The following is a 24,897-nucleotide window of genomic DNA, read 5'->3' on the forward strand; positions in this document are numbered from 1 at the left end:
TTTATCCAAAGTGACTTACAATAAGTGCATTCAACATAGGTAGTCAAGAAAACTACTAATCAGCAGAAGTCTTAAGTGCATTCTCTTCTAAAACAAGCAACTAAGAGCATACCTAGCGCTAAGGTAAAAGTGCAATATCTCAGCTACCTACTTTCTTAAAAAGATGAGACAAATAGGAAAATCAAATGAGCAAGAGCTAAAACAAATAAGTGTATCAAATAAACAAGATCCAATAAAACAAGAGCTCGTACAAATAATTGACAACAAGTAGGCAAGGCTAAGAGGAAGGGTCCTGAAGAGGTGGGTTTTCAGCCTGCGGCGAAAACTGTGGCAGTGACTCTACTGTCCTGACATCAGTGGGGAGTTCATTCCACCACTGTGGGGCCAGAACAGAAAAAAGCCGTGACCGTGTAGATCGGCCGGAAGGACCACTGAGCGACGGGGGAAACCAGTTGCCCCGAGGCGGCAGACCAAAGTGGTCGGGCAGGGGTGTAAGCCTTGACCATAGCCTGGAGGTAAGAAGGAGCTGTTCTTTTCACTGCCCTATAGGCTAGCACCAGGGTTTTAAACTGGATGCGAGCCGCTACGGGGAGCCAGTGTAGAGAACGGAGAAGGGTAGTTGTGTGGGAGAACTTGGGGCGGTTGAACACCAGATGAACTGCAGCTTTCTGACCAAGCTCCAGAGGTCTGATGGCAGACACCGGGGCACCAGCAAGGAGGGAGTTACAGTAGTCCAGGCGGGAGATGACAAGGGCCTGGATGAGCACCTGCGCTGCCTTTTCAGTGAGGAAGGGGCGAATCAGTAGCACCATGTTGGCTTGTGGCAGTGTTTGCTACACTGCTTTTGTTTACATGTTGTACTGCATCACGAAGCATATCATACACAAAAGAGACTGAAGTTGCAGCTCATTGTTCCTGCATTGCATCATATAGTATGGTTATAACACTATATATAGTACACTGTATATGATTGTCGTCGCTGTTGGGCAGAAACCTTGTATGTCCAAAACCGTTGTTTTTAAGCAAATGGGAAAAAGAACCAATGGATGTGTTCCAATGGATACTATGTAGTTCATATTTAGTCACAAGCTCTTGTTAATACTTGTCATTGGTTAATGATGGAGAAGAAAAGGATGTCTGCACACTGTATAACAGCTCCCAGGAACAACGTTTATATAATGATGTTTAAGAACGTTTTGACTGCTACCGGGTCTTCATCAGGTCTGAAATACGTATAAAACCAACCAACAGACTTAACCACTTTCAGGTAAAAAAATAATAATAATAATAATAACGAAAGTAGCAGATCTAGAAGCTCACAACACGCTGTGAGCTTGTACAGTAAATCGGCTATTGTAGCTACTTTTGCATGACACTGTTGTATGACGAAGTAGGGCACTAATTTACAACAACAACAAAAACTCAAAAGTAGAAATATGTGAATAGGCGCTCAGGTGGTGCAGTGGTAAAGTGCCTGCCCACCACCGCGGAGGTTGTGCAGGGTTCAAACCCATCGCGGTCCTCCCGGTAGGGGCTCCTCACTGGTAGGTGAGTCAGCAGGATACGACAGCAGTGACAACACAGAAATGTGTGTGGGAAGGAACTAATTGGCATAACAGCTAAATATGGGAGAAAAAGTTGTAAAAAAAAAGTGTAAAAAAAATATATGTAGATACAAGGTTTCTGGCAGACAGCAACAATATACTGTCCTGCATTATCAGTAGTACCTTGTTAGATGCCATCTCACTGACGGAGTGACGTGTCTTGAGGGTCTCCAGCTGTTCCAGACACCAGTCCAGTTCATCCAGTGTCTCTATGCCGAGCTGCTGGTGAGGTTCTTCTGTCACACAACACACATCAAGGTATTATGGGATGGTTGTGCCTCTCACAGCACATTTCAAAACCTTCTTTAAACCAGGGGTCTTCAACGTTTTTCAGGCCAAGGACCCCTTAGCTGAGAGAAGGATGAATCAGGGACCCCCAGTATGTTGTCTAAAATCGTGTTGCATATTATTCAGCTTTTTCATAGATAGCGTAATCGACTTGTTTGATAACACTATCATCAGCGTTGTATTATGTTGGATTCATGTTTGTGTATGTATTTACTAACATTTAAGCACTTAAACCCTCAATAGTAAAACTTTGACTGTCCTTTTCCCCTCTACAAATATCTTTTTCATCATTTTCTGTGAATGTTCCCCCAGAATAGGGCTGCTAGGGTTCAAGTGGTGAATGTAAAAAGGTTCTTATCATACAAAGTCGAATTGGGTGTAGTAACTTTGAGGACCCCCCTCCCGAGGAGTCCAGAACCCCTGTTGAAAACATCAACTTGATGTTCAACTATGAGCTCAGATCCACTAATATTGGCTCTCCACATGAACAAATGCTGTGACCAGCCAGCCAGAACAAGACTTAAAGTTGCTCATTTGTGCCCCCGCACTGCATGGTAAACACGGAAGAAATTAAATAAATAAAAACTTGGTTGTGCACCCGTGTCGTACACCAAGAATAGCATATCAGCTATTTTTGGTGTGCGACACGATGCAGAACCAGGCATTATACCAACACTGACTGACCTGCCAGGCTGGTCTTGCACATGGATGGTGGGTTGCTGCCTGAGGTACGCGTTCTGTGGATATAAAACCATCCAGGTGTGTGTTAATTCATTCTTGATTCTTATGTGGGTGGGTGCAATGTATACAGTAGGTCATGCTACAGTTAGAAATGTGCCTTGTTTTTGGAATCATTTGTATATATTTGTGTACAGGAAGCACATTAAGTTTCCATGTGCATGATATTATGAAATGTGTTCAACAAATAAAGCTCAGACTCATGACTTGAGAATGAGCCCACAAATACTTGTGATAACTGTATGCAGCCCCTGTGAAAATACTGTATATACCATTATCAAAACATGAAATGAAGACCTACTAAACAGACTAGATTATGGGAGTAGAGATTATCTGCTTTTATTGGCCTGAGCACATGCTGTGTATTTCCTCTAATGAACATACTTGCTGGCTGTGCGATCCTGCTGGCCGGTGATCACAGCGAAATTACTCCTCACTGTCCTCAGGCTGGCAAGGACCTACAGGTTCATAAAATACATTAGGGCTTTACAGCTGGAACAGCATACACAGCAAAATGTAAAGTGTTCTAAAAATGGAACCTTACGGATCAATTTAAACACTTTTAGAATTAAATGAAGTGAACACTCGGGATATTACTGTACATGTACAGTACATGACTTGATGTAGCGGTGGTGTTTTCCTTCAGTGTTTAACCACTTTAGGCTTATATTCCGTACGTACTTTGTCATATGACAAAGAGTGAAAATTGCTGATCTACACGCTCACAACGTGTGACACAATGTGAGCTTGTAGATCTGCTGCTGTCACTATTTTGGAAGACTTTGGAATTTTTGAAAAGGTCTCCTGAAAATGTTCGCTAAAATGACACACCCAAAATAGGGACGCTCATGTGGGTAACAGCAGCTTGTGAGCCTACAGTATCTCTATACAGAAGAGAGGTAGTGGTGCAGTTAGTTTTGAGTTCTGTCAGTATAGTTCATTGCAGTCACCCGTCCCTCATAGATGGTTAGATTGAAAACCGGCAGTACTTTCTGGGCCCCAATGATCTTGACTTGGCATATTTATACTGTAGAGTAGACAAACGAGATGGGTATTTTTCATGCTGCAAACCTTTAGGCCTGCCGTTTAAATCACAGCTGAATTAACAGTTGGAGTGAAACATTTTCATACGAGAGGAGCTAAGGGATGTTCTTTCATTCAGATCTGTCAAATAGAGGGATGGGTTTCACTTCATTTGTCTGAAACAAGTTCAAGAGGTTCCTAATATGAAATGCAGGCGAGCCTCTGAAACCCGATATTCTGGCTTTCATCCTGTAGTGCAAGCATACAGTACAGTACAGTACAGTACAGACCCAGGACGTCTCTCTCCCTCTCTTTCACTCTCCTTCAGGGGTTTTCTTTCAACAGTTTGATATTTATATATTTATTCATGATGAGTTTGGAATTCACTTACTGACACTGAATTACTTTAACTGGAAATATCGCAGAGCACTCACCTGTGCAAATGGCGTTACAATCATGTCTTCTGTGTGTCTAGAATAAAGGAACAAAACACATATGGAAAAGGCACTAATAACAATGAAGAAAACAAACAAATGTTTAAAGGTAATAAACACCTTTTATATAAGCTATATAAAATTAAGTTATGATGTTTTAGCAATGCCGATTATAAATTTAGCGATCAAGCCAATGGTTAATCGCTCAGTGTAGCTAGCCTATTCGAAATTGGCAAACATCGAAGTGCACATTGGTGTACGATAACATTTTGTAGACCATCCAAACAGTGACAGAGGATCAGCGCTATAGCGAATCCCCCGAGACTTGACGTTAGACAAGATCAAGCCGTGACAATACAGATCACATGACGGCTGGCATGTCACCAGCGTCTCAGAGCATTGGGAGTGCTGATCTACATGGCCTTTTTACCGCTCAAGACTTTAACCACATAAAACCTTTAAGGTTGACCGGGGTCGCTCAGGACTCTATACTAGTGTCTTTTCTGTCTTCGCTCTACATTAAATATCTTCGGCCGAAAATAGCCGATCTACAAGCTCTCAACGCGTCACGTTGTGACACGTTGAGAGCTTGCAGATCTGCTATTTTCTGCGAAGGTTTTTCCCCGAATACGCGTATGCTGGGGTTTAAGTGGTTAATAGCCTAACAAAACATCAATCCACCAAAACACATTTATTAACCACTTAAACCTCGAGTTAAATGAACACTGAGGGTTTTACTGTGTCCCATAATTATCTACAGCTCTGACACGGTGCTACGTCAGTTATGTCCAGGGCGGATAGCTGATCAATCAGCCTGTAAACGATGAGAGGCTCATATAGTTACCAGTGACCCTTCCTCAGCACTCACCACTCTGAAAAACTGCAGATTCATGGCCAGGCCAAACACAAATATATCATGCACGGCACGTCTAAAGCCTGATTTCTTTACTGCGTCGTACGATGAAAATAGCTGATCTACAAGCTTGCAGTGAGCACGTACTGTAAATCTGCTATTTTCGGCACACGAAACGGTCGTATGACAGAGCATAAATTAGGCATTAGGGTCAGTGAGGTAGGGTGGTGGGTGGGTGGGTGGGAGGATGAAAGGGTGTGGGTGTAGGTGATGTTGGCAGGGGATTTGCAATAAAGTGTTAAACTGCTAAAAATAATTGCAAATAAATAGAAGACACGAGTGTTATGTTGTCTCTTGATTAAAAAGGACATGCAGGAGAAAGCATATTGTTTGCTTCAGAGATATTACGCAGGAACAATCCAAAGGGGTTCATTTTTAGTCACTTCTGTCAGGGGAGAGGTAAGAAATGGCTCTAAAACCACATAGAAGAAGGGATGCAGGGAACAGGCCTTTCTGTTGTTTTTTTATTTAAGGCATTTTGTAGTTTTCTCCTCACCGAGATGACAACCAGTTGACCTCCCAGTGCTTCAAGCTTTCTTCCCTTCAAAACAGATAGGGAGGAGGAGACCAGCAGTTTAATTTCACCAAGCCAGAGAGGTGTTTAGACAGGACGAGGAAGGGGGACTATGGGCTTTGGGACACACTGGAAAAAACAAACAGCCAAAAGAAAAGAAAAATATCCTAAAACACAAAAAAAGTGGCCTTTTCTTTTTTTCAGAGTCCTCATAATCTTAGTGGAGTAGAGTTGTCATGCGAGCGCTCCACGATGGAAACAACAGCTGGTTGCAGTAATAAGGGGCCTGTCAAGGAGTAGAGGGTGTTGGGTGGTGTCTTTTCCAAAACCCACACCATTGAGCAGTTTAATATTGCATTATGTGCTAATAAAAAAATAAAAAATCAAGAGACAGGGAGGGAAAATCATGCAATAATGGACTTGAGAAATACTCTTCTTAGTGGCGTATTTTTACTGGATTGCTGCCGGCTTCGCGTAAACTTGCTTTACCGAATTGGTTTGAAATGCGTGTGAGAGAGAGAGAGAGAGAGAGAGAGAGAGAGAGAGAGAGAGAGAGAGAGAGAGAGAGAGAGAGAGAGAGAGAGAGAGAGAGAGAGAGAGAACAAACAGGCTCAAACAGTGAGCTGCTATGGCTTCAGAGTTCGAAATAGGAATCCACAGCAAGGGCCAAAAGGACTAATTTCAAATAGGAATCTTAAGGTGGAGACCAAGACATGATTCAGCTTGTGAGGCGGCCAGCTCACCAAACCATGTACCACATGACCCCCCCACGCTCCTTCCAACATGGGCTGAAGCTGATTCCACATTACCCTCCCGAACAGATAATTCCGTATGAACACCCTCCCAACATGGGCTGAAGCTGATTCCATATGGACCCTAGCGTACCCACTACACTGCAAACTCCTGAGTTTGAATTCAACTCAGAGTCAGTAGTGTACAGTGGGTCTAAATAAAAAGGCAAATGAGAAACAGACTAGAACGTCTCCTGAGGGGAAAACATAGTCATGTTCTATTGAACCAAAACAAACATCTCTGTGCTAGTTTAATCCCTTGTGTACAAGCTTTGGTCTTGATTAACTTGTGTTGATCAAACAATGTATCATGAAGTTCAACAAAGAGCCTATGGGACCAAGGGCTTCTTCCAAGATATCTCATGCTGCACTATAAGAGATGAGATAAGACAGAGAGATACGGTCAACTCACTAATATGTTTTATATGAAACCCTATATACTTGGTTGGCCGGTGTCCCCCAGGGGTCTGTATTGGTCCGCTTCTTTGTTTCCCTCTACACCAACTCTATTCGCTGAATATAGCTTATCTACACGCTCACATCGCATTGCAACATGACGCATTGTGAGCTTGTAGATCTGCCATTGTTGCAGAATGTTCGCCTATTCTCGTCAGATGTTCGCCTATTGTGACATGCCCAGAATAGGGATGCTACGGTTCATGTGGTTAAAATCACGTTCATTCATTTTCCACACAGCCTAAACCCTGATGAGAAACATGTGCTTTGTCAGTTTTGAGGTCCTTGCTACCAGCACTTTTTTTGTGTGTATAATTTGCAGTCATATCCACATACATGTCATTTTATTGGAGAATCAACAAGGTTTTATTACCCAAGGTTTGACTGAGTATGACGTACACAGTCAAATGACTGCCATGTGAATAGTCTATTGACATCAGTATATTCTCAAGTTGCAAATGTGCAATTCCTGTTCATGTTGCAGATCCAGGTCTGTGCAGACCAGATGGGCAAGCATTTTTAGAATGGTATGAACAGAAATGTGGATGGAGTGAAAACAGGGATATCATCATCAATTAGTAACGATATATCAACCGTGACAATACAGTAACACTGAGTGGTCTAGGTAGGGGGACATTTCTGCACACACAAGACCAAGCACACCATTGTACCCTTTGTCACATATTTGAACAAAGGCACAATCTACAGTATCTGTCTGTCCTCCGCATATCTTTAGAACATTCCGACCTATCAACAGGCTTGGTGAGTGTTTCCCAAGGGAGAAATCGTCGGAACAGCGATTGTCCAGGACCAAAAATCCAAACATCTCTGTATCTGTCTGTGTGTGTCTTTATCGCCCGAATCTACAAAAAGACAATCATTGTACCCTTTGTTTATTATGTCATATGATGTAAGAGCAAAATGGCTGCCATGTAAACACGATCAATAAAGAAGCTGAATAAGAGAAAGGGCTTACAGGTCACTGGCAGTGGAGGAGTTTCTGGAGGGCGCCTTGGGCGAGAGGTCGAAGTCGGAGTCGGAGCGGTACAGGAAGGACTCTCGTCGCTGGCTGTGGGGGAAGTTGGCCTGGATGACCATGCCTGAGCCAGGACTAGCATGGGGGTCCAGGGGACTACGACCCACTGACAGCCCATTCTCCACATCGAAACTAAAGAGGAAAGACAGACAGACAGACAAGCAAATAAGACAGAAATCTTACTCAATTAGCAGCTGCAGGGTTAGGGGTTTTAAAGCAGTGGTTTTTTAAACTTTTTGTGCCAAAGGCACACCAATGAGCAAGTCAAAATCTCAAATCACACCTGTAATCATAGTGAAAATAGCCGACGTACAAGTTCAAAACATGCGACTAATGCGCTATTTTCCCTATTTTTCGAAAATGCCAATAATGACATGCCCAAAATAGGAAGGCCTGGTTGAAAGATGTTAAAATACTTTTTGAACTGAATTAGAGGATAGAAGAATTATTTATAGCGGCATTGCATTCATTAGCACAGTGTAAGACAAGATACAATATACTGTACATACAGTATGACACAGTCTAATACCATGAATACTAAAATTAATAAGTTGGACAGTGGCACAAGCCCATGGGAAAATCCTTAGATTCATGACAGTCACTTGTTTCATTAGAAGCCGTCTTTGTTAACCTATGAACCCTAGCGTCCCTAATAGGTGGCAAAAATAGGCAAACATGTGCTGAAAATAGCATATCTACAAGCTCACAATGAGATCGGCCATTGATGAGATTTGGTGTAGATATAAGGAGGAGGCCAAATATAGACCTCTGTGGTGGGACACCAATCAACCAAATACCTGTACAGTATGATACAGGTATAGGGTTGAAGTGGTTAAATCATCATTCATCAGTGTAGGAGTCATTCCCCCTTAGAATATGAATTCTACACATTCTCCAAGACGCACCTGCTTTTGTAGTTACCGTAATAAATTAAACATTCAGTACCTGCAGCACCCATGCATGCATTACAGAACCGCAGCAATCAAATCACACATTGTTTCTTGTGACTTTGGACTTTTGACCATACAATCTATATTTGTGAATTGTTCTCTTGAAAAAGCTACCAACTGGAAAATCGAGTTTTTTTGAGAGAAAGGAAACTACTGTATAAGCAGAAAAGAATAGAACCTTAAAAATACCACAAGCATTCATCATCACCCAGAACCTTTTCAATGAGAGGTCATTTAGCCATACAACAGGAAATACTATAATTCACAAGGAAACTCTCAGCAGCACCAATATAAACCACAATGAGGTAAAAAAGAAAAAGACTTGCGTGTTGGAAAGGGATATAGGCAGATACACAGATGTGAACTTTGTCAAAAAGCATTTATGCAGTTAAGTATGACAATACTACAGTATTTCACACGATGTGAGCTTAAAATAAGCATTTAACATTTGGAATGTGTCAGAATGGGGTCACATTGAAATTTGGTTGTGGCTGCAGACTTCAGGAAAAGAAGTGTGTCTGTGTATCACATTGAGTGCCTCATCAGTAGAGCCAGACTTGTTTATAAATTAATTAAGTTTTTGATGATATATAGGGCAATATTTTACTTTTATTTTACAACATCTGCAATTATGCAGCTGATGTGTCCCGATTACATATATATAGATCTACAAGCTCACAATGCATTGTAGATCTGCTATTTAATTATTATTTTTTAATAGGGCTTAAGTGGTTAATTAATGAAATGCAGTTGATGTTTGTATTTTTATTTTACTTTGGTTTGGTTGTTCATTATATAATTAAAATTAAATGTTATTTTCATACTGAAGTTTAATATATAGTATATACTTAATTAAAAAAAAACTCCTATCAAAAAGTTATGTGTGTTTCTTTTCATTTATTTTCACAAGTAGAAAATCAATCTAAAATGAAGCACTTTATCATTTGACAAATTATCGTTCAAAACATCGATAATCTGTGGTCTACGACTCTACAAAATTGGGACTGGCATCAGAGCCAAAAATCTGGCATCGGCCAGGCTCTAATCATCTGATCTTAACATAGTATTTCACAGAACAGACGTCTCACCCTCCTCTGAAACAGGATAGAAGGAAAACAGACACACTCCCGATACCTCTCAGCCACAATCACATCACTTCCATCATCCCTCATCTAAGAAACCACTCGAGGGCCACTTGAGGCAAGCTGTCAGCTTCTGTGGTAGAGAAAATCAATTACAACACAGGCTAAATCGAATGCTATACTCATAAAGAGCAATGGATGTGCTTTAATGTATGATTGACATAACAGAGCATTGACAAAGGTTTAGCATTGTGAAGGACCTGCTTTCACCCACGGTATGAATGGCTCACACGATCCCATGCAGAGAGGGAAAGAGTGTGTATACCTGCAAACATTTGGAAGATAACTGTGTGTGTGTATGTGTGTGTGTGTGCACACACACATGCACGCGCACACGTGCGTGTGAGTGCATGTGTCGGCGTGCATGTGGATGCATGCCGCTGTCCCTTTATGTATTAGTATGTGTAGAAAGGAACTGTGGGTGGACTGCAAGTTTAAAAATAGCATCAGGGTATTGACGTGGGGGCATGTGAGCATAGGGCTAAAAATAGCCCGATGTTCAGGTGAGGAGTCCCTCCCGATCGAACATGATCCAACTACAGAGAGAGGTGAGACAAATAAAGGCCCGGCGAGGCCATTTCTTTACAGTCTGGGCACGTTGCAGGCAGCCTTGATCCACATCTCTATTTTCCCACAGCCTCTGAGCTGAAATGCAAACCCCGGAGAACCTCTGTCAGCCTGCAGCTCAACTTGGCAACACGGCACCTTCTCCAAACAATCTGATGAACTCCAGAGTAGAAATAGATGCTTTAGCAAAACAGCCATTAGCAAAACGTGGAGAATTTTGGACAAGGCGAATACTAAGGCATGCAACGCAGTCCTGTGCTCAAATAAATACAGTGGGGGAAGTGAAGTTAGAAGCCCAATACAAATACAATTATGAGTGCCAGTGTGAATAGTATAAATGATGGCTAAATATGATTAGATCATTTATCTGACACTTGCTCTATATAGAAAGCCCATGAGCCAGTGGTGTAATGACTGGAAATTAGGGCTGGGAAATTAACCGAAAAATAACTAAACCGATATTTAGAACTAATAACCAACTTAATCTCGCGCGATTAATCGGGAAGCAGTTTTATATATCTATGAGTCGAAAAGTTTGAAATAATCGTGATATTTATTTGAAGTCATATCGCCCAGCCCTACTGGAAATATATTTAGAGGCGGAGGGTCACACTGGGTGAGGGAAACCGACAGCAGGACCGACCCAAGTGAACAGTTGAGCTGTTACCACAATTACAGCGTGTGACTCCACCGAACGACTTCCTGTTCCACGTTTTAGTGCTTGTGAAAGCATATTGGGCCTTTTCACATCTTCATTGACTTTTATAATTTCATTTTATGATGTCTGCAGCCCCACACTGTTTCACAGGCACACTGCAATGCAAATCAAACAGTATGCCTTCACCAGACACCACTTTCATCCCTATATCTCTATCCCACTACCATCACCCTCCACTGCATCTCTCCCTCTCCCTCTCTCTGTGTGTGTGTGTGTCTCCCTGTCTCTCTCCATCTCTGTCTCTCTCTCTCTCTCTCTCTCTCTCTCTCTCTCTCTCACACGCTCTCAGCTCACGCTGCCTGTGATGCTGCAAGACGATGGTGTGTTATTGGCTGTTACGTAACACGAGCTGAGCAGAAGCCCCCATCCCGCCATTCATGTGATACATACTCTGACTGCGCTATACATAGCCAAGGAGGGAGTGAGGAGAGAGACAAACGCACAGACAGACAGAGAGAGAGAGAGAGAGAGAGAGAGAGAGAGAGAGAGAGAGAGAGAGAGAGAGAGAGAGAGAGAGAGAGAGAGAGAAAGGCAGGATGAGGAAAGAGAAGGAGGTAAATGAGATTTAGAGGAGAGAAGAGGAGGACACACTGTTCTTTGCTGTGATGTGTCCTGTGTGGCCGTGCTAGCATTGAATACAGCTACAAAGCAAAATCCTTTAGTGTTCACTTAATCTGCGAGTTAAATTTACACTCAGGATTTTACAGTGCAGGGCGCAGGTCTGAAAATATATGAGTGTGTATATGTGCATTCCGGGGCTTGACCATCCATCCTTCTATCCCCCCCATCACTGCCACCTCTCTCTATCTCTCTCTCTCTCTCTCTCTACTCCCTAATGATGCTGAACCCTGTGATGTAACCGCCTCATCCCACTGTACACCCGTTGCTATTTTTACATCTGCGTCTGTGTTTCTGTCTCTCTGCAGGCTAAATTTAGCCTCCACGAGCGTGGAGGGTAGACGGAGAGAGAGGCAGCTCCACAGCTAAGAATAGTGGTCCAGGTGGAGAGTAGATTCTCTCTCTCTTTCTCTCTCTCCTCCAGCCTTCTCTCTATCCACAGTGCAGAGAGCGGAGTCTTCCTTCCATCCATTCATGAATATTTATGGGGGGTTGCTATTTGAAGCTGATTCCGAGCTATATTTAGAGGGCGCATCAAAATATATCCACCCACGTCTTTCCCTCGCTGTTTCCCTCGCTCCAAGTTCTCTCTCTCTCTCTCTTTGACTGTTCTGACTTCTGAGTAGGGGAGCACGTGCATTCTTTTGATATATTCATCAAGTTGGACTGTTTATCTTTCACTTTAGTTGTATCAAAGACTAACACGCGCGCACACGCACGCACGCAGACACACACACACACACACACACACACACACACACACACACACACACACACACACACACACACACACACACACACACAGTGCGGTAGCACTAAGTTAATTAATGTCATTACGGTCAACATGTTAACTGAGAAAAGATGCATGAATGATCAGGTTTCATAGTCACACACAAATAATATAATGACATATGCACTCTATAGCTGCATTTCAAGTCCAAGTCAGATAAACAGATGAGTAAGTGCATAATTATAAACCATAAAACCCCAGAGACTCGGGACAAAAAAGAAGAAAGTTTCCTTTTTGTATTGATTTGAAAGTATTGATCCTATGGGCAGATGCGTCAGTTGACTATGCAGTTTTCATATTACTTCCAATAAATGGCATCAGTTGCTTTTATTCTGTATTCATGCACAGTATAATCTGCAGTGTTTATTTGACTCTGAGAGCTGCAACGGACCCGTACAAATGGTCCACTCTTACAGCTAAATTCAGTGGTGGATGTTCAAGAATAGTGAAAATAGCCGATCTACAAGCCCTCATCGGCTATTTTCACTATATTTGAAATAGGGCTTAAGTGGTTAATTCGCAATATATTGTTGTACCTTTTGGGTCCCTTCCAAGAAATGTAGTGGAGTCAAAAGTAGAATATTTCAATTTAAATAGTAGCAGAGTCATCAGCTTGGAATAAACAAAAACAAAAAAACGAACACTCATTGTACTAATTGTACAGACAGTACTCAAGTAAATGTACTGTACTTAGTTACTGTCAGTGTCCACCACTGGCTGCAAAGGATCCTGTAAAAATGGTACACTCTGCAGTTACATTTCCACTGAGGATTGAACTGAGTGAGTGTTGACTTAAGGTTTTTCCAGCAACACCTGCTTCAACACTACTGTAAATACCATTACAAACATTCACACCTGGGATCTGCCCTCTAAAACAACACATCACTATTGTACACAGGCGTGAATAAGCATGAACTATGCAAACGCTAAATATGTCAACAACGGTATTAAGTGCTCTCCCAGGGGTCTAAAGCAGTAGTTCTCAACATGTGGGTTTTGATTTTGGGGGGTCCCCAGATGGCAGTGAAGTGACAGTTTAAGGACTTTTAAGACCTTTTTAATACCTCAAAAAGAAAGAAAGAAGGAAAAGAAAAAGGAAAGCATCAAAAGTAATCAAAAAACTATACCATAAAAACTGGTCAAACATTAGCCAAATTAATAGTCAAATAATATATAGGCAAACATTTTGAAAATAGTCGATCTACAAGCTCACAATGGCTCTCAAGTTACCACTAATCTAAAGCCAGATTTTGTGAGTTATACTTAGTCGATGTATGTCGATGGTGTCCCGTGCAAAAACAATAATTGCCGATCTACATGCTCACAAACACATTGCGATGGGACGCGTTGTGAGCTTGTTGATTGTTGAACGGTCACGGTTCAGTTTTAGCGTGGCAGTTGGACCTGACAGGAAGCTCCCATAGAGCCGTAAATGTCTGGGCTTTTTATATAGAAAGCCCTCTCCATTGTCTGGCAGTTTTTTACACAGCAGCCAGCCTCATCCACACACCCATGTTCTCTCTGCTTCCCTGCCTGTAGCTATCTCTGTCCTGTCAGCCTCAGCTACATCCATATGACACAATTGAACAGAGCAGAAAGGAGGGAAGTCTAATCTAAAATAACCATGTTGAGTGGGAGGGTGATGTTCAGGCAATTTATATATATACAAATGTATACACACACACGCACGCACGCACGCACGCACGCACGCACGCACGCACGCACGCACACACACACACACACACACACACACACACACACACACACACACACACACACACACACACACACACATATACTATTACTTCTACTAGCAAATGCAAATCGCAAGTTTGTTTTAAGTAACAATGTGGCACAGTTAACACTTTTCTTTATTCACTTTTAAACATAGTACATACTTTTCTTAGTTAGTATTTTTTGATTTTCACACTTGCTTTGGCAATGTAAACACATGTTTGATGAGAGAGAGAGAGAGAGAGAGAAAGAAAGAGCAAACTACTGGTGAGAAATGCGGGCTCTACAGTGGCTGGCTATTGTGTGAGTTCTTCAAGTAGCGTAGGGTCCCTCTACTGGGCTTGGGTGAAATCACAAGAGCTGGCTAATTACAGGACTCAGCAGAATGATAGCTAACTTACAATATATCTTATGTGTACATGTAGAGACACAATACTGATCAAGCAAGAAGTTAGAACAAAACCACACCACAGCCAGAATGCAGCTAAAACACATTTTGTTTCCTGTGGGACTTGGTCACATAATTGTTCATGTCCATTATGAGATTATTCACTTCAACAGACTATGTTAAACCGCTACTTCCTCTAGTACTATTTTTAAAAACATGCACTGGACTAAATATAAAATCTACTTACAGTACATTATGTACACGCACATGCATGCACGCACGTGCACCGCATACACACACACACACACACACACACACACACACACACACACACACACACACACACACACACACACACACACACACACACACACACACACACCTTCACACACACACACACACACACACACACACACACACACACACACACACACACACACACACACACACACACTTTCATTACTCTACCTGTGAGGACTTTCCACTGATTTCGATTGATTAACTTCCCCTACCCTTCCCACTACATGCTTCATTCTTACACGAACGTGATTCGAACCTTCACCAAAACCTCAGCGCCGTGGCCCTAAAATAGCCCCCAGACGATTTCCCTCATCTCTACTATCCCCACGAGGACAATTTTGGTCCAAACAATGACACGACAGCGCTCACATATTACACACACACACACACACACACACACACACACACACACACGTCTGGCTCCACCTCAATCCTGAAACGCTACTATATAGCCAACATTCCTGGGCGTCGGAGAGCCTTCCAGTGAAAGATCATGGGAGAGGTGTGTTACAGCGTGCTATTCAGACAGCTGGCTGCTGAGACACTTGATTGATGGTAACCTGTCAGTGGCCCTGAGACCTGACACCCCGACTGCGTCAGCGCCCAGTCACAGTTACGTCAATCCCATCTGGGCAGCATCAGCATACTGCCACCACAGGACTGAGAGAGGGAGAGAGAGAGAGAGAGAGAGAGAGAGAGAGAGAGAGAGAGAGAGAGAGGGAGAGAGAGAGAGAGAGAGAGAGAGAGAGAGAGAGAGAGAGAGAGAGAGATAGAGAGAGAGAGAGAGAGAGAGAGAGAGAGAGAGAGAGAGAGAGAGGGAGAGAGAGAGAGGGAGAGAGAGAGAGAGAGAGAGAGAGAGAGAGAGAGAGAGACACACAGAGAGAGACAGAGAGAAAGCGAGAAAGAGAGACACACAGACAGAGACAGAGAGAAAGAGAGAAAGAGAGAGAGGGAGAGAGAGAGCGACAGAGAGAAAGAGAGAGAGTGAGAGAGGGAGGGAGAGAGAGAGAGAGAAATAAACAGTCAAAATAAAATGGGAATAAGAGAGATCGAGACCTCCGGAGAAACAGAAGAAAGTAGAGAACGGGATTAAAAGGAACATGAGAGATAGAGAGACAAAGGAAAACATACAGACGAGAGAGAGAGAGAGAGAGCGAGAGAGAGAGAGAGAGAGAGAGGCCTGTAAACCAGGGCAAGCTGTCATCTGAGCTGTCATTCATCATATGGTGGCCATCGCTGACACACAGCCTAGGGTAGAATTAGTTACGTAGAATTAGTTACAGCAAAGCAGACCTGCAAAACCGGCTATGCTTTTCACTGAAAAAACATTTGGTGGAAGGACAACAGAAGGTATTACGCACACAGCAGATAGGTCTTGTTTCGTGATTACAAGTGTTATCAGATTTCTGTAGCATTACTGTACACATTGTAAGTTTGATGGGAACTGCCCGTACACGTTATACAATAACATATATTAAATACCATTACTATGGCTGCACATCTCCTGTAGGTGAATGCTAAGCAGACACAGCAAAATAGTGGACATTTAAAATTATTTTCACTGTGGTTTTAATGTTAAGCGCTCTAGTCAATGCTGGGCAAGAGAGAGAGAAGCGCTTGTCTCAAACCGTTTGAAACATTGCTACGTCTGCATGACTCCTCAAGCAACGGGTTGCAGCCAGCAAGAGCTGCTGCTTGGAAGGATGTTACATTAGCCTGTAACAGGGTTATTATAGGTAAGAACTTGTGAAATAACGAAAACTAGAATTGAAAAAAAGAAAACAAAAAACATATTAGTAAACTGAAATAAATAACAAAACAAACTGAAACTGTAACTAAAATCATAGAGAAAATGTACTTAATTTGAGTCTTTGTCAGTATTCAACATTTCCTAAAGAAATAGAAAAAAACTGTTGCCCCTGACAACCCCATATTCCACCACATAAAACTCACACTAAAACAAATAAAAACTAAACTAAAACTATGCCTTTTCACCAAATTAAAACTAAACTAGCAAACCCACTTTAAAACTAATTAGAACTAATTGAAATTGAAAACATGAAGTCAAAAACAAAACAAAACAAATATATACTGTAGCTGCTAATATTGGGGCCAAGCAATGCAATATGCAAAATGCAACAAATGACATGCAATATGCACAATAAGCCATAGAAACATAATAGACTGAACTTGAGAGAAAGAAGACCATGTAATTAACAAGTGAGCTTTGGAAACAGCTGAACAGAGTACTGAGGGATTGTGGATATTAAAATGCATGTCTTTATTATGTTGCTTATGGCAGATTTCAAACTCTTGTTGCCAATGTATGTGCTTCATCTACATACCAGCCAGGGCCTGGAATGGAACCTGTGACCGTCTATTTCCCAGGCATCCTCTCTACCCATTCAGCTACAACAGCCCTGTTTAAGTGTGCTGAAAAGCATACACCTTTGCCTTCGGTCATGTGCCATGCCCCTGTTTCGCTATGACATACACAAAATTCAAAATAAATACTGTCAAAACGCAATTTCATGTTGTCTTTAAAAAGTTGAAATGAATGAATTAATAAAGTGATGGTTTCGGTGCAGCAATTTAAATTAAGCCTGGACAATTTGTGGTTCAAACCGGCAACTTTATGACTGACAGGTATACACTCTAGTACACACCGAGCTACTGCAACCCCAGAACTGCCATTGAGAGAATGGAGCCCATGCACAGCTGCTTTTTTATGAAGCCATGCCCTCTACAATATTCATGCTATAGCGCCACCCTTTGGCCAATGGTTGTGAGTTTCATTTCTCTGTAGTTTTTCATGACCCTCTTCCATATTGCTTTAAAAACCGACTGCACGGTTAAGCCAGAACTGCAAAAGGTAGTGGAATAATAATAATAAATCCAACAGAAACAAAAGGGTGCTTATACATTCAAAACCGTAAAGATAGAAATAGAGGTAGCATCCAATGGCCAGTACCTCAACACAGAGACACAAAGTCAATTCTAGAGGCAGCAAATCAGTGGTGTGACATATTTGGCAAAGTTCCATCAAGTTACAGATACAGTTTTAATTTGTGGTTTGTGGCATTGCTGCACTCCAAAATTGTGTCACTTTAACCCTGAGAGGGTACAAAATTGATCCTTACAAGTCCCATTGCTGTGGGCTGTCTTGGGACAGGACAGGAAAGGATTACAGGGAAGTGAGGGCAGAGAAACAGCACGACACAAGCCGTCAATCTCAAACCGAGAATCTAACCCGAGGATGTTACCTTTACATGGTCAATGGCATAATGTAAATGAGAGTTTTTAACAAACAGTTATACAGAGGTTACATGCTAGGTGACATTTCTGGTTGTTTTCTGCTAAATAGAGAGTGCTCATTTGAAACGAACACTTCTGTATTATGTGTGGTTGTGTGTGAACTGGTGTTATGGTGCTGCAGGCTCTGAACCCTCACAGGGAGGGGCTGTTTGTTTGTCCTGCCCTTCCTTTGGCATGGGCTTTTTGTCCACAGGCTGAATGGGGTGGAGGGAGAGGGTCTGTATGGGTGTGCATGTGTGCCTGCTCCTCGTGCACATGAGCATAGAACTGTGAATAACTCTATCTCCATTCTGAACCCATCACATCCCATCGAGCACTAATCCCTCACTAGGGACACAGCTGAGTCCTTTTCTGCAACACTGAGCTGAGGCCCTGGATTTGATTCTCTGACTGATCTGATCCAGTGACTTTTCTCGCTACCAGGTGTTGCTGTCTCAGCTCACTGCAGTTGCATTTGTTGCCAGGCCATGACCCAAATGACCCAAACTATTTGGGAGGTAATTGACTGGATATTGCAGCGATCACAGAATCACAATGTTCCCTGGTTCGATGCCGTCTGGAGACCTATGTCCTTCTCCCTATTTTTGCCCTTCGTTTTCTGCCTCTCAGCTATCCTAACTAAATAAAGCAAAAACTGATTAAATAAATCATGTATAATGTATAAATGACTGCACAACAAGGGGTCATTGATAAACATTATTTTGTATATATCTTCTGTAAATACATTTGAGATGAGTAATGATGGTACATAAAATGAGTGTCCATTGTTCCTAATCAGGCAACGCAACAATTATAATTAAAAGAATGTGATGTGTGAGCAACACATAAAATAACTTCACTTACAATCAAGTCTGCACTGAACACAGTGACACATTTTAGGACACACCTCCCGAGGCATTTCACCTAGTTGGCAAAATTTTATGAAAGTGAAAAATAGTTTTGTTTGAAAGTTTTTTGTTGTTTTGTATTTTTTACAGAAAAGGCAAGCAACTGTATAATGCCAAACATTGACATACATACACTAGGGCTGGTAAATTAATATTAGAATTTCTAATATTCCTCGAATATGGGGAAAATATGTATAGTATATTTGATTAGGAAAATGAATTAATATATATATATACAAACAAAATATATGTTTTATTGCATCCGAGCAATAAATTCGAATATATTCGAATATCTGCCAATTGTTAAGCCAATATTCGAATATCATTTCTGAGGAAAGTTACCAGCCCTAACACACACACACACACACACGCACTCACACACGCGCGCACGCACGCACGCACGTATGCAAGCTGCTTTGAAAAACACTCCTGGCTCATATAGCAGACAAGGAGGCGATAACATCTGATGGTGTTTCAGACTGTTAATCTGTTGCCTGTTCCAGGTCATGTTTTGGGATGCATAACCAACTGGACTGGTGCCATACAATAGGCAATGCATACAGCGTGCACGTGTGTGTGTGTGTGTGTGTGTGTGTGTGTGTGTGTGTGTGTGTGTGTGTGTGTGTGTGTGTGTGTGTGTGTACATATGGTAGGCTCATTATGCATCTCAGTGGCGTGTCTCAGTGTTCCCTCTCTGATTGCTGTAATCACTGTCTCAGAGCACCAGGCTCTTTCTCAGATCTTTCCATTGGAACACAAGCAGATTCCAGCATCACACACTGTCCTGGCCTGCATGTCCCCCAGCACAGGGACCGAGCCCTCACAACCACTTTTACTGTCATGCTTCAGTGGTGGACAAAGTACTCAACCGCAATGCTTGAGTCAAAGTATAGGTCTATACTCCTCCTGGTCAAATACTACTCAACTACAATTGAAAGTTGCTCTGTTGCATTTGTACTTGAGTTAAAGTACTAAAGTACTTGCCTGTACAATATATAATGGTAAATAAGGGAACAGGGCGGTTTCCACTCACAGGAAGCTATAGATCTAGTGCTAAAAGAACAATATTTACAGAAAAAATATGCAAAATATAAGCATAATACAGGAACAATATTTACACTAATACACCACAAGGGAGGGAATGTGCACACAAGCTTGATAAATATAAATGGACATAAATACAGCATAGACAATCAAGATTGTAGAATTTATTACTGATTCATATCTACTGTCCAGTGGTTAATTGGTTTGAGTCCAGCAAGGGAGGATTGTGGTGCATTTTTCTCACACCATCCTCCCAAAATTCATAATTGAAAGATTTGTTTCACCAAAGAGACAGTGTCTTCTTACATTTAATCTCCACAGAGTACACTGACAAATATAAAATAATGACTACAAATTGTTATACATGAACTTGTGGTTTTAAAAAATATTTCAAAGACTGCCATGTATCGCTGCTACTTTTCCAGTACAGAAAATGTAGCAAACAACGAGTGATATATATGTGAAATATTTATTTTGGCTATTGTATAACAAATAATTGTTAAAATGTTTTGTTTGCGTAAATTGTGGCTATCGAGCAGCTTTCAGTTATTAGGAGCTTAAAGGGGAATTTTGGACCACATGTTTTCTTTCCTTTTCTATGATATTATGATATCTAGCTTAAAACGTGCGCCAATAGGCCTTGCGTTAGATCGCGTATTTTAATAGCTTTTTTTTATTTTTATTTTTTTAGATCTGACGTTCATAGACCACCGAAGTCCTGACGTCACTCGTTCATCCCCAGGTTCGTAAAGTAATTTCTCTATGGAGAATAACATTGGGTCATCTTAGAATCGTCTCATATAAGAATTGTGCTCCAAAAATAAACAAACTGTCTCGGCGATATTGTCAGGGAGGAGGTTCTGTATCGTTTATGATAGTCAGTCACTTATATTTGATACAGTCTGTTTCTGGCGAAAATGTAACTAATTCGGCGGAAGTAACATTATCGTTTTCTCACCGTCAGTTGATGCTTCATATCCATAAGAGTCAAACCGCCGGGGTCATTTGTTTATTTTTGGAACGCAGTTCTTATTTGACGCGATATTAAAGACGTCTATGGGATTCAGAATGGGGGTGGAAAACCGCGGACCAGGTAGACAAGCCAAGGATGTGTAAATTACGTCAGACTTCGGTGGTCTATAGTGACAGAACACTATGCAAAAAAAAACAAAAAAACTGAAGTCTCGCTAGACGAGATTGAAATCTCGAGATTTCAATCTCGTCTAGCGAGACTTCCGTTTAAGTTGTACAATCATGTTTTTGGTGTCTTATAATTCCGTAAGACAAGATATGAAAATCTAAATTAATTAATTAATTCATCCATTTATTCATCGTAGACTACTGCAAAGCTTTGATTGGTCATTTCATGCATTGTTTTATGCATTATTCATTAGCCAAGCCTCAAAATAATGGAAGACAACTGAAAATGAATCAAACTCCTGCACTGCACAAGTGTCAATTTAAAGTGTAAACATGTACCCGTATGGAGTGGAGTGTCTTTGCAGTTTTTCTTTATTTTTTGTTGTACTGTACCCAGTAAAATCCTCAGGGCCCTATTTTCGCCAGTGCCTTACCCATTATCCCTAAACTTCTTTGCAATTTTTTTTTATTTTTAAAAACATTTTCAAATAGTTCAACTAGCCAATCTACAAGCTCACAACGTGTCGATGTAGATCAGCTAGTTGAACTATTTGAAAATGTTTTAAAAATCCTAGGTCCACTAGCAGGCTTCATAAATCAGTGTCTTGGGCAACTGAGATCCCCATGTAAATAATCATTCATGTGCTACTGATTGTTCTGTGGAAGAGAAGATTGAATCATCTTTGAGGCTGTTAAACAAGCATGTACTATACAGACTGACATCCTACATGATGTACATTCTCCGTTGTAAGATCAAGACCATAATGTGACATACATGTGACAATACAGTACACCTCAAATTGGACGCAAAATTTAAAACCATAAAACACCCACTGAAAATACAAATCCATTAACCATTTACTGTAAACCCAATACGTAATTGAGCAGGGTCCCCCAGGACTCTATATTAGCACCGCTCCAGTTTGTCCCTACACCAAATCTCTACAGCCAAAAATAACCCCCAGAGTACGGACGCAAGGTTTGTGTGGTTTAAGTGTACGAATGCTTTGTGTCTCCACACAGGCAGTACAAATGTCCATTGGGTTATGGAATACTTCAGGTTTAGAGTTCAACTACTGGTCCTTGCAATAAACCTGAGTGAGCTGGACATCCAGAGGAACATAATTCATCAGAGTCCTCTTTTCACTACAAACACAGCAAATGGGCCGCATCCGTCTTTCCATGCTGGAGCTGGACACACATGTGGATATGCGTGTGTGTGTGTGTGTGTGTGTGTGTGTGTGTGTGTGTGTGTGTGTGTGTGTGTGTGTGTGTGTGTGTGTGTGTGAGTGTGTGTGTGTGTGTGTGTGTGTGTGTGTGTGTGTGTGTGTGTGTGTGTGTGTGTGTGTGTGTGTGTGTGTGTGTGTGTGTGTGTGTGTGTGTGTGTGTGTGTGTGTGTGTGTGTGCGCTGTGTGCGCTGTGTGTGCACACACACATCATGCATGTGTGTGTTCATATACACTGCACAGACACACACACACACACACACACACACACACACACACACACACACGCACGCACACACGCACACACGCACGCATGCACGTCCACACAGAGGCCTCTCCTCTGTGTTATTCTGCTGTATCACATAGCAGCAGAAAGAAAACAGAAGAAGTGAGAAGAGAAGAAGGGGACTGGGCTCTGGAGGTGAGAGGAGAAGGGAGACGTGACGAGACCAGGCCAAGAGAACAGGAGAAGGGAGAGAAGGAAAGTTCACAACATTTGTCAGTGAATTGTTTTTAGTTGGAACACAACCAGGATGAAGGGAGAAAAGACCAGACCGAGACCATTGACCAGTTACTGTGTAACTTTTTCAATGAAACAAATGTTATTTCCGTTATAATCTTTCATTGGTATATTTTCACGTTAACCATTCCATACTGTAAATGTGTTTTTGACAACACTATTAAACACTACTATATCATCACGAGTGTCTGCCCCCGACATACTGTACACGGCAAAATGATGTGGGCACCGGAAATGTATTTACGTATGTACATATTTTAGCGTTAATAAATACAATTTCTGGCAAAATTTCATTGGGCGCTAAGACCCTGCAGCATTCCTTATTGAGCGGTACTTCCTTATAGATGAACGCTATAAAAACAATGGAGCTACGAGAGGTGTCTACTAAAATGAATCTTAGACAGTATAACTTACTGTACTGTAAATTTAACTCTGAGAATGTACAAATGTAACCAAATGGACCCACACTAGTCAATTTGGATACATTTGTATATTAAATGGATAAGAGGATTTTACTCTGCATTAGCGACTTATAAGTACTTATATTGACTATAGCTTAAAGGAGAATTCCTCCGGACGTTTTTCTTACCTTTTATGACATCCTAGGACGAGTGGTACAGTAGAAAAATGTCATAACTCCATCCTGGGTCCGCCGCAGCTAAAAACCCACGCCTATCTAATGGGACTTGCTCTAAATCGCGTATTTTAATAGTTTTTTTTTTTATTATTTTTTTAGATCTGACATTCATAGTGACAGAACACTATGCAACGTGATTGTCTTGAATGCGCCCCAGCGGTCGTCTCACTTTAGTGAGACTTCCGGTGAGAAGCTATTAAAATACGCGATTTAGAGCAAGTCCCGGGCACAGGTTTTTAGCTGCGGAGGTTCCGGGATGGAGTTATGACATTTTTCTACTGTACCACTCGTCCTAGGATATCATAGCATCATGTAAAAGGTAAGAAAAACGTAGGCCGGAATTCTCCTTTAAGATTTTGTGCATGCATGTCTGTGGCACGATAAGGGCTGTTACATTCATGTTTATGTCATTGTAAGGGATTTCAAGGCCATCATGGATATACAGTTTTGACACTTTGATTCTTAGCCTACAAACATTATTTAGTTTCCTTCACAATCCTGGTGTTCTCTATATTGCATATCATATTCACATATTTATTCATATTTTCCTGCACACACCATTGCAGTTTATACGACAAAGTTGGTTTGTCCTATGGTCTTGTTGTCCTAGAATGGTAGAATGGAACACTGGTACATTTTTCTTTGATATTTTGAACATAAGAACTTTTGATGTCTGATTACTTTTGATTCTAACAAAAATGTTGTAGAGTAAAGGGGTTACTTGGATTCAGAAAGGGGGTATATATTAAAATAAAAAAGAGAACCACTGCTTTAGACCGCTTGACATGATATCACATGTCTATCTAGGCTTATATGAATATAAATATAATAACTTATAATAGTTCAGTTCAAACTCATGGAGGATTCGAGGCAGTCCATCACACTCCTAAGCAGCCAGCCGCACAGTTTCTGTTAGTTGATCCAGAAAAGAATTCCCATGATCTTGTGGCTGGAATTGTGCTCGTTGGACTGTGAAGTCATTGAGTATTAGTGAAGCATCCATTCAACTGGAGCTGCCTCGCCATGACACAACCCTGGGCCAAAGAACTTACACTGACAAATGACCCAACACTATATCACGTGTGCGTGTGCGTGTGTGTGTGTGTGTGTGTGTGTGTGCGCGC

General features: G+C 41.5%; 1 protein-coding gene across 10 annotated transcripts in view; it reads right to left on the reverse strand.

Annotated features, from left to right (window-relative positions):
• The window catches only part of pde4ca (phosphodiesterase 4C, cAMP-specific a), a 74,573-nt gene that overhangs the window by 13,364 nt on the left and 36,312 nt on the right, over positions 1-24,897 (reverse strand). For 3 of the 10 annotated variants that reach the window (XM_084057723.1, XM_084057724.1, XM_084057722.1), the window contains exons 2-8: positions 15,417-15,664; positions 7,738-7,929; positions 5,497-5,541; positions 4,088-4,124; positions 3,015-3,088; positions 2,577-2,629; positions 1,728-1,840 (exon numbers count right to left, since the gene is read on the reverse strand). In XM_084057723.1, coding sequence (XP_083913849.1) covers positions 1,728-1,840; positions 2,577-2,629; positions 3,015-3,088; positions 4,088-4,124; positions 5,497-5,541; positions 7,738-7,859 — 444 coding nt within the window. In that variant the 5' untranslated portion in view covers positions 7,860-7,929; positions 15,417-15,664. The remainder of the gene's footprint in view (positions 1-1,727; positions 1,841-2,576; positions 2,630-3,014; positions 3,089-4,087; positions 4,125-5,496; positions 5,542-7,737; positions 7,930-15,416; positions 15,665-24,897) is intronic. The other 7 variants (XM_084057715.1, XM_084057718.1, XM_084057721.1 and 4 more) reach the window with 4 other exon arrangements.

The sequence above is a fragment of the Gymnoscopelus microlampas genome (assembly GCF_963454915.1).
Source record: "Gymnoscopelus microlampas genome assembly, chromosome: 5".
NCBI lineage: Eukaryota > Metazoa > Chordata > Actinopteri > Myctophiformes > Myctophidae > Gymnoscopelus > Gymnoscopelus microlampas.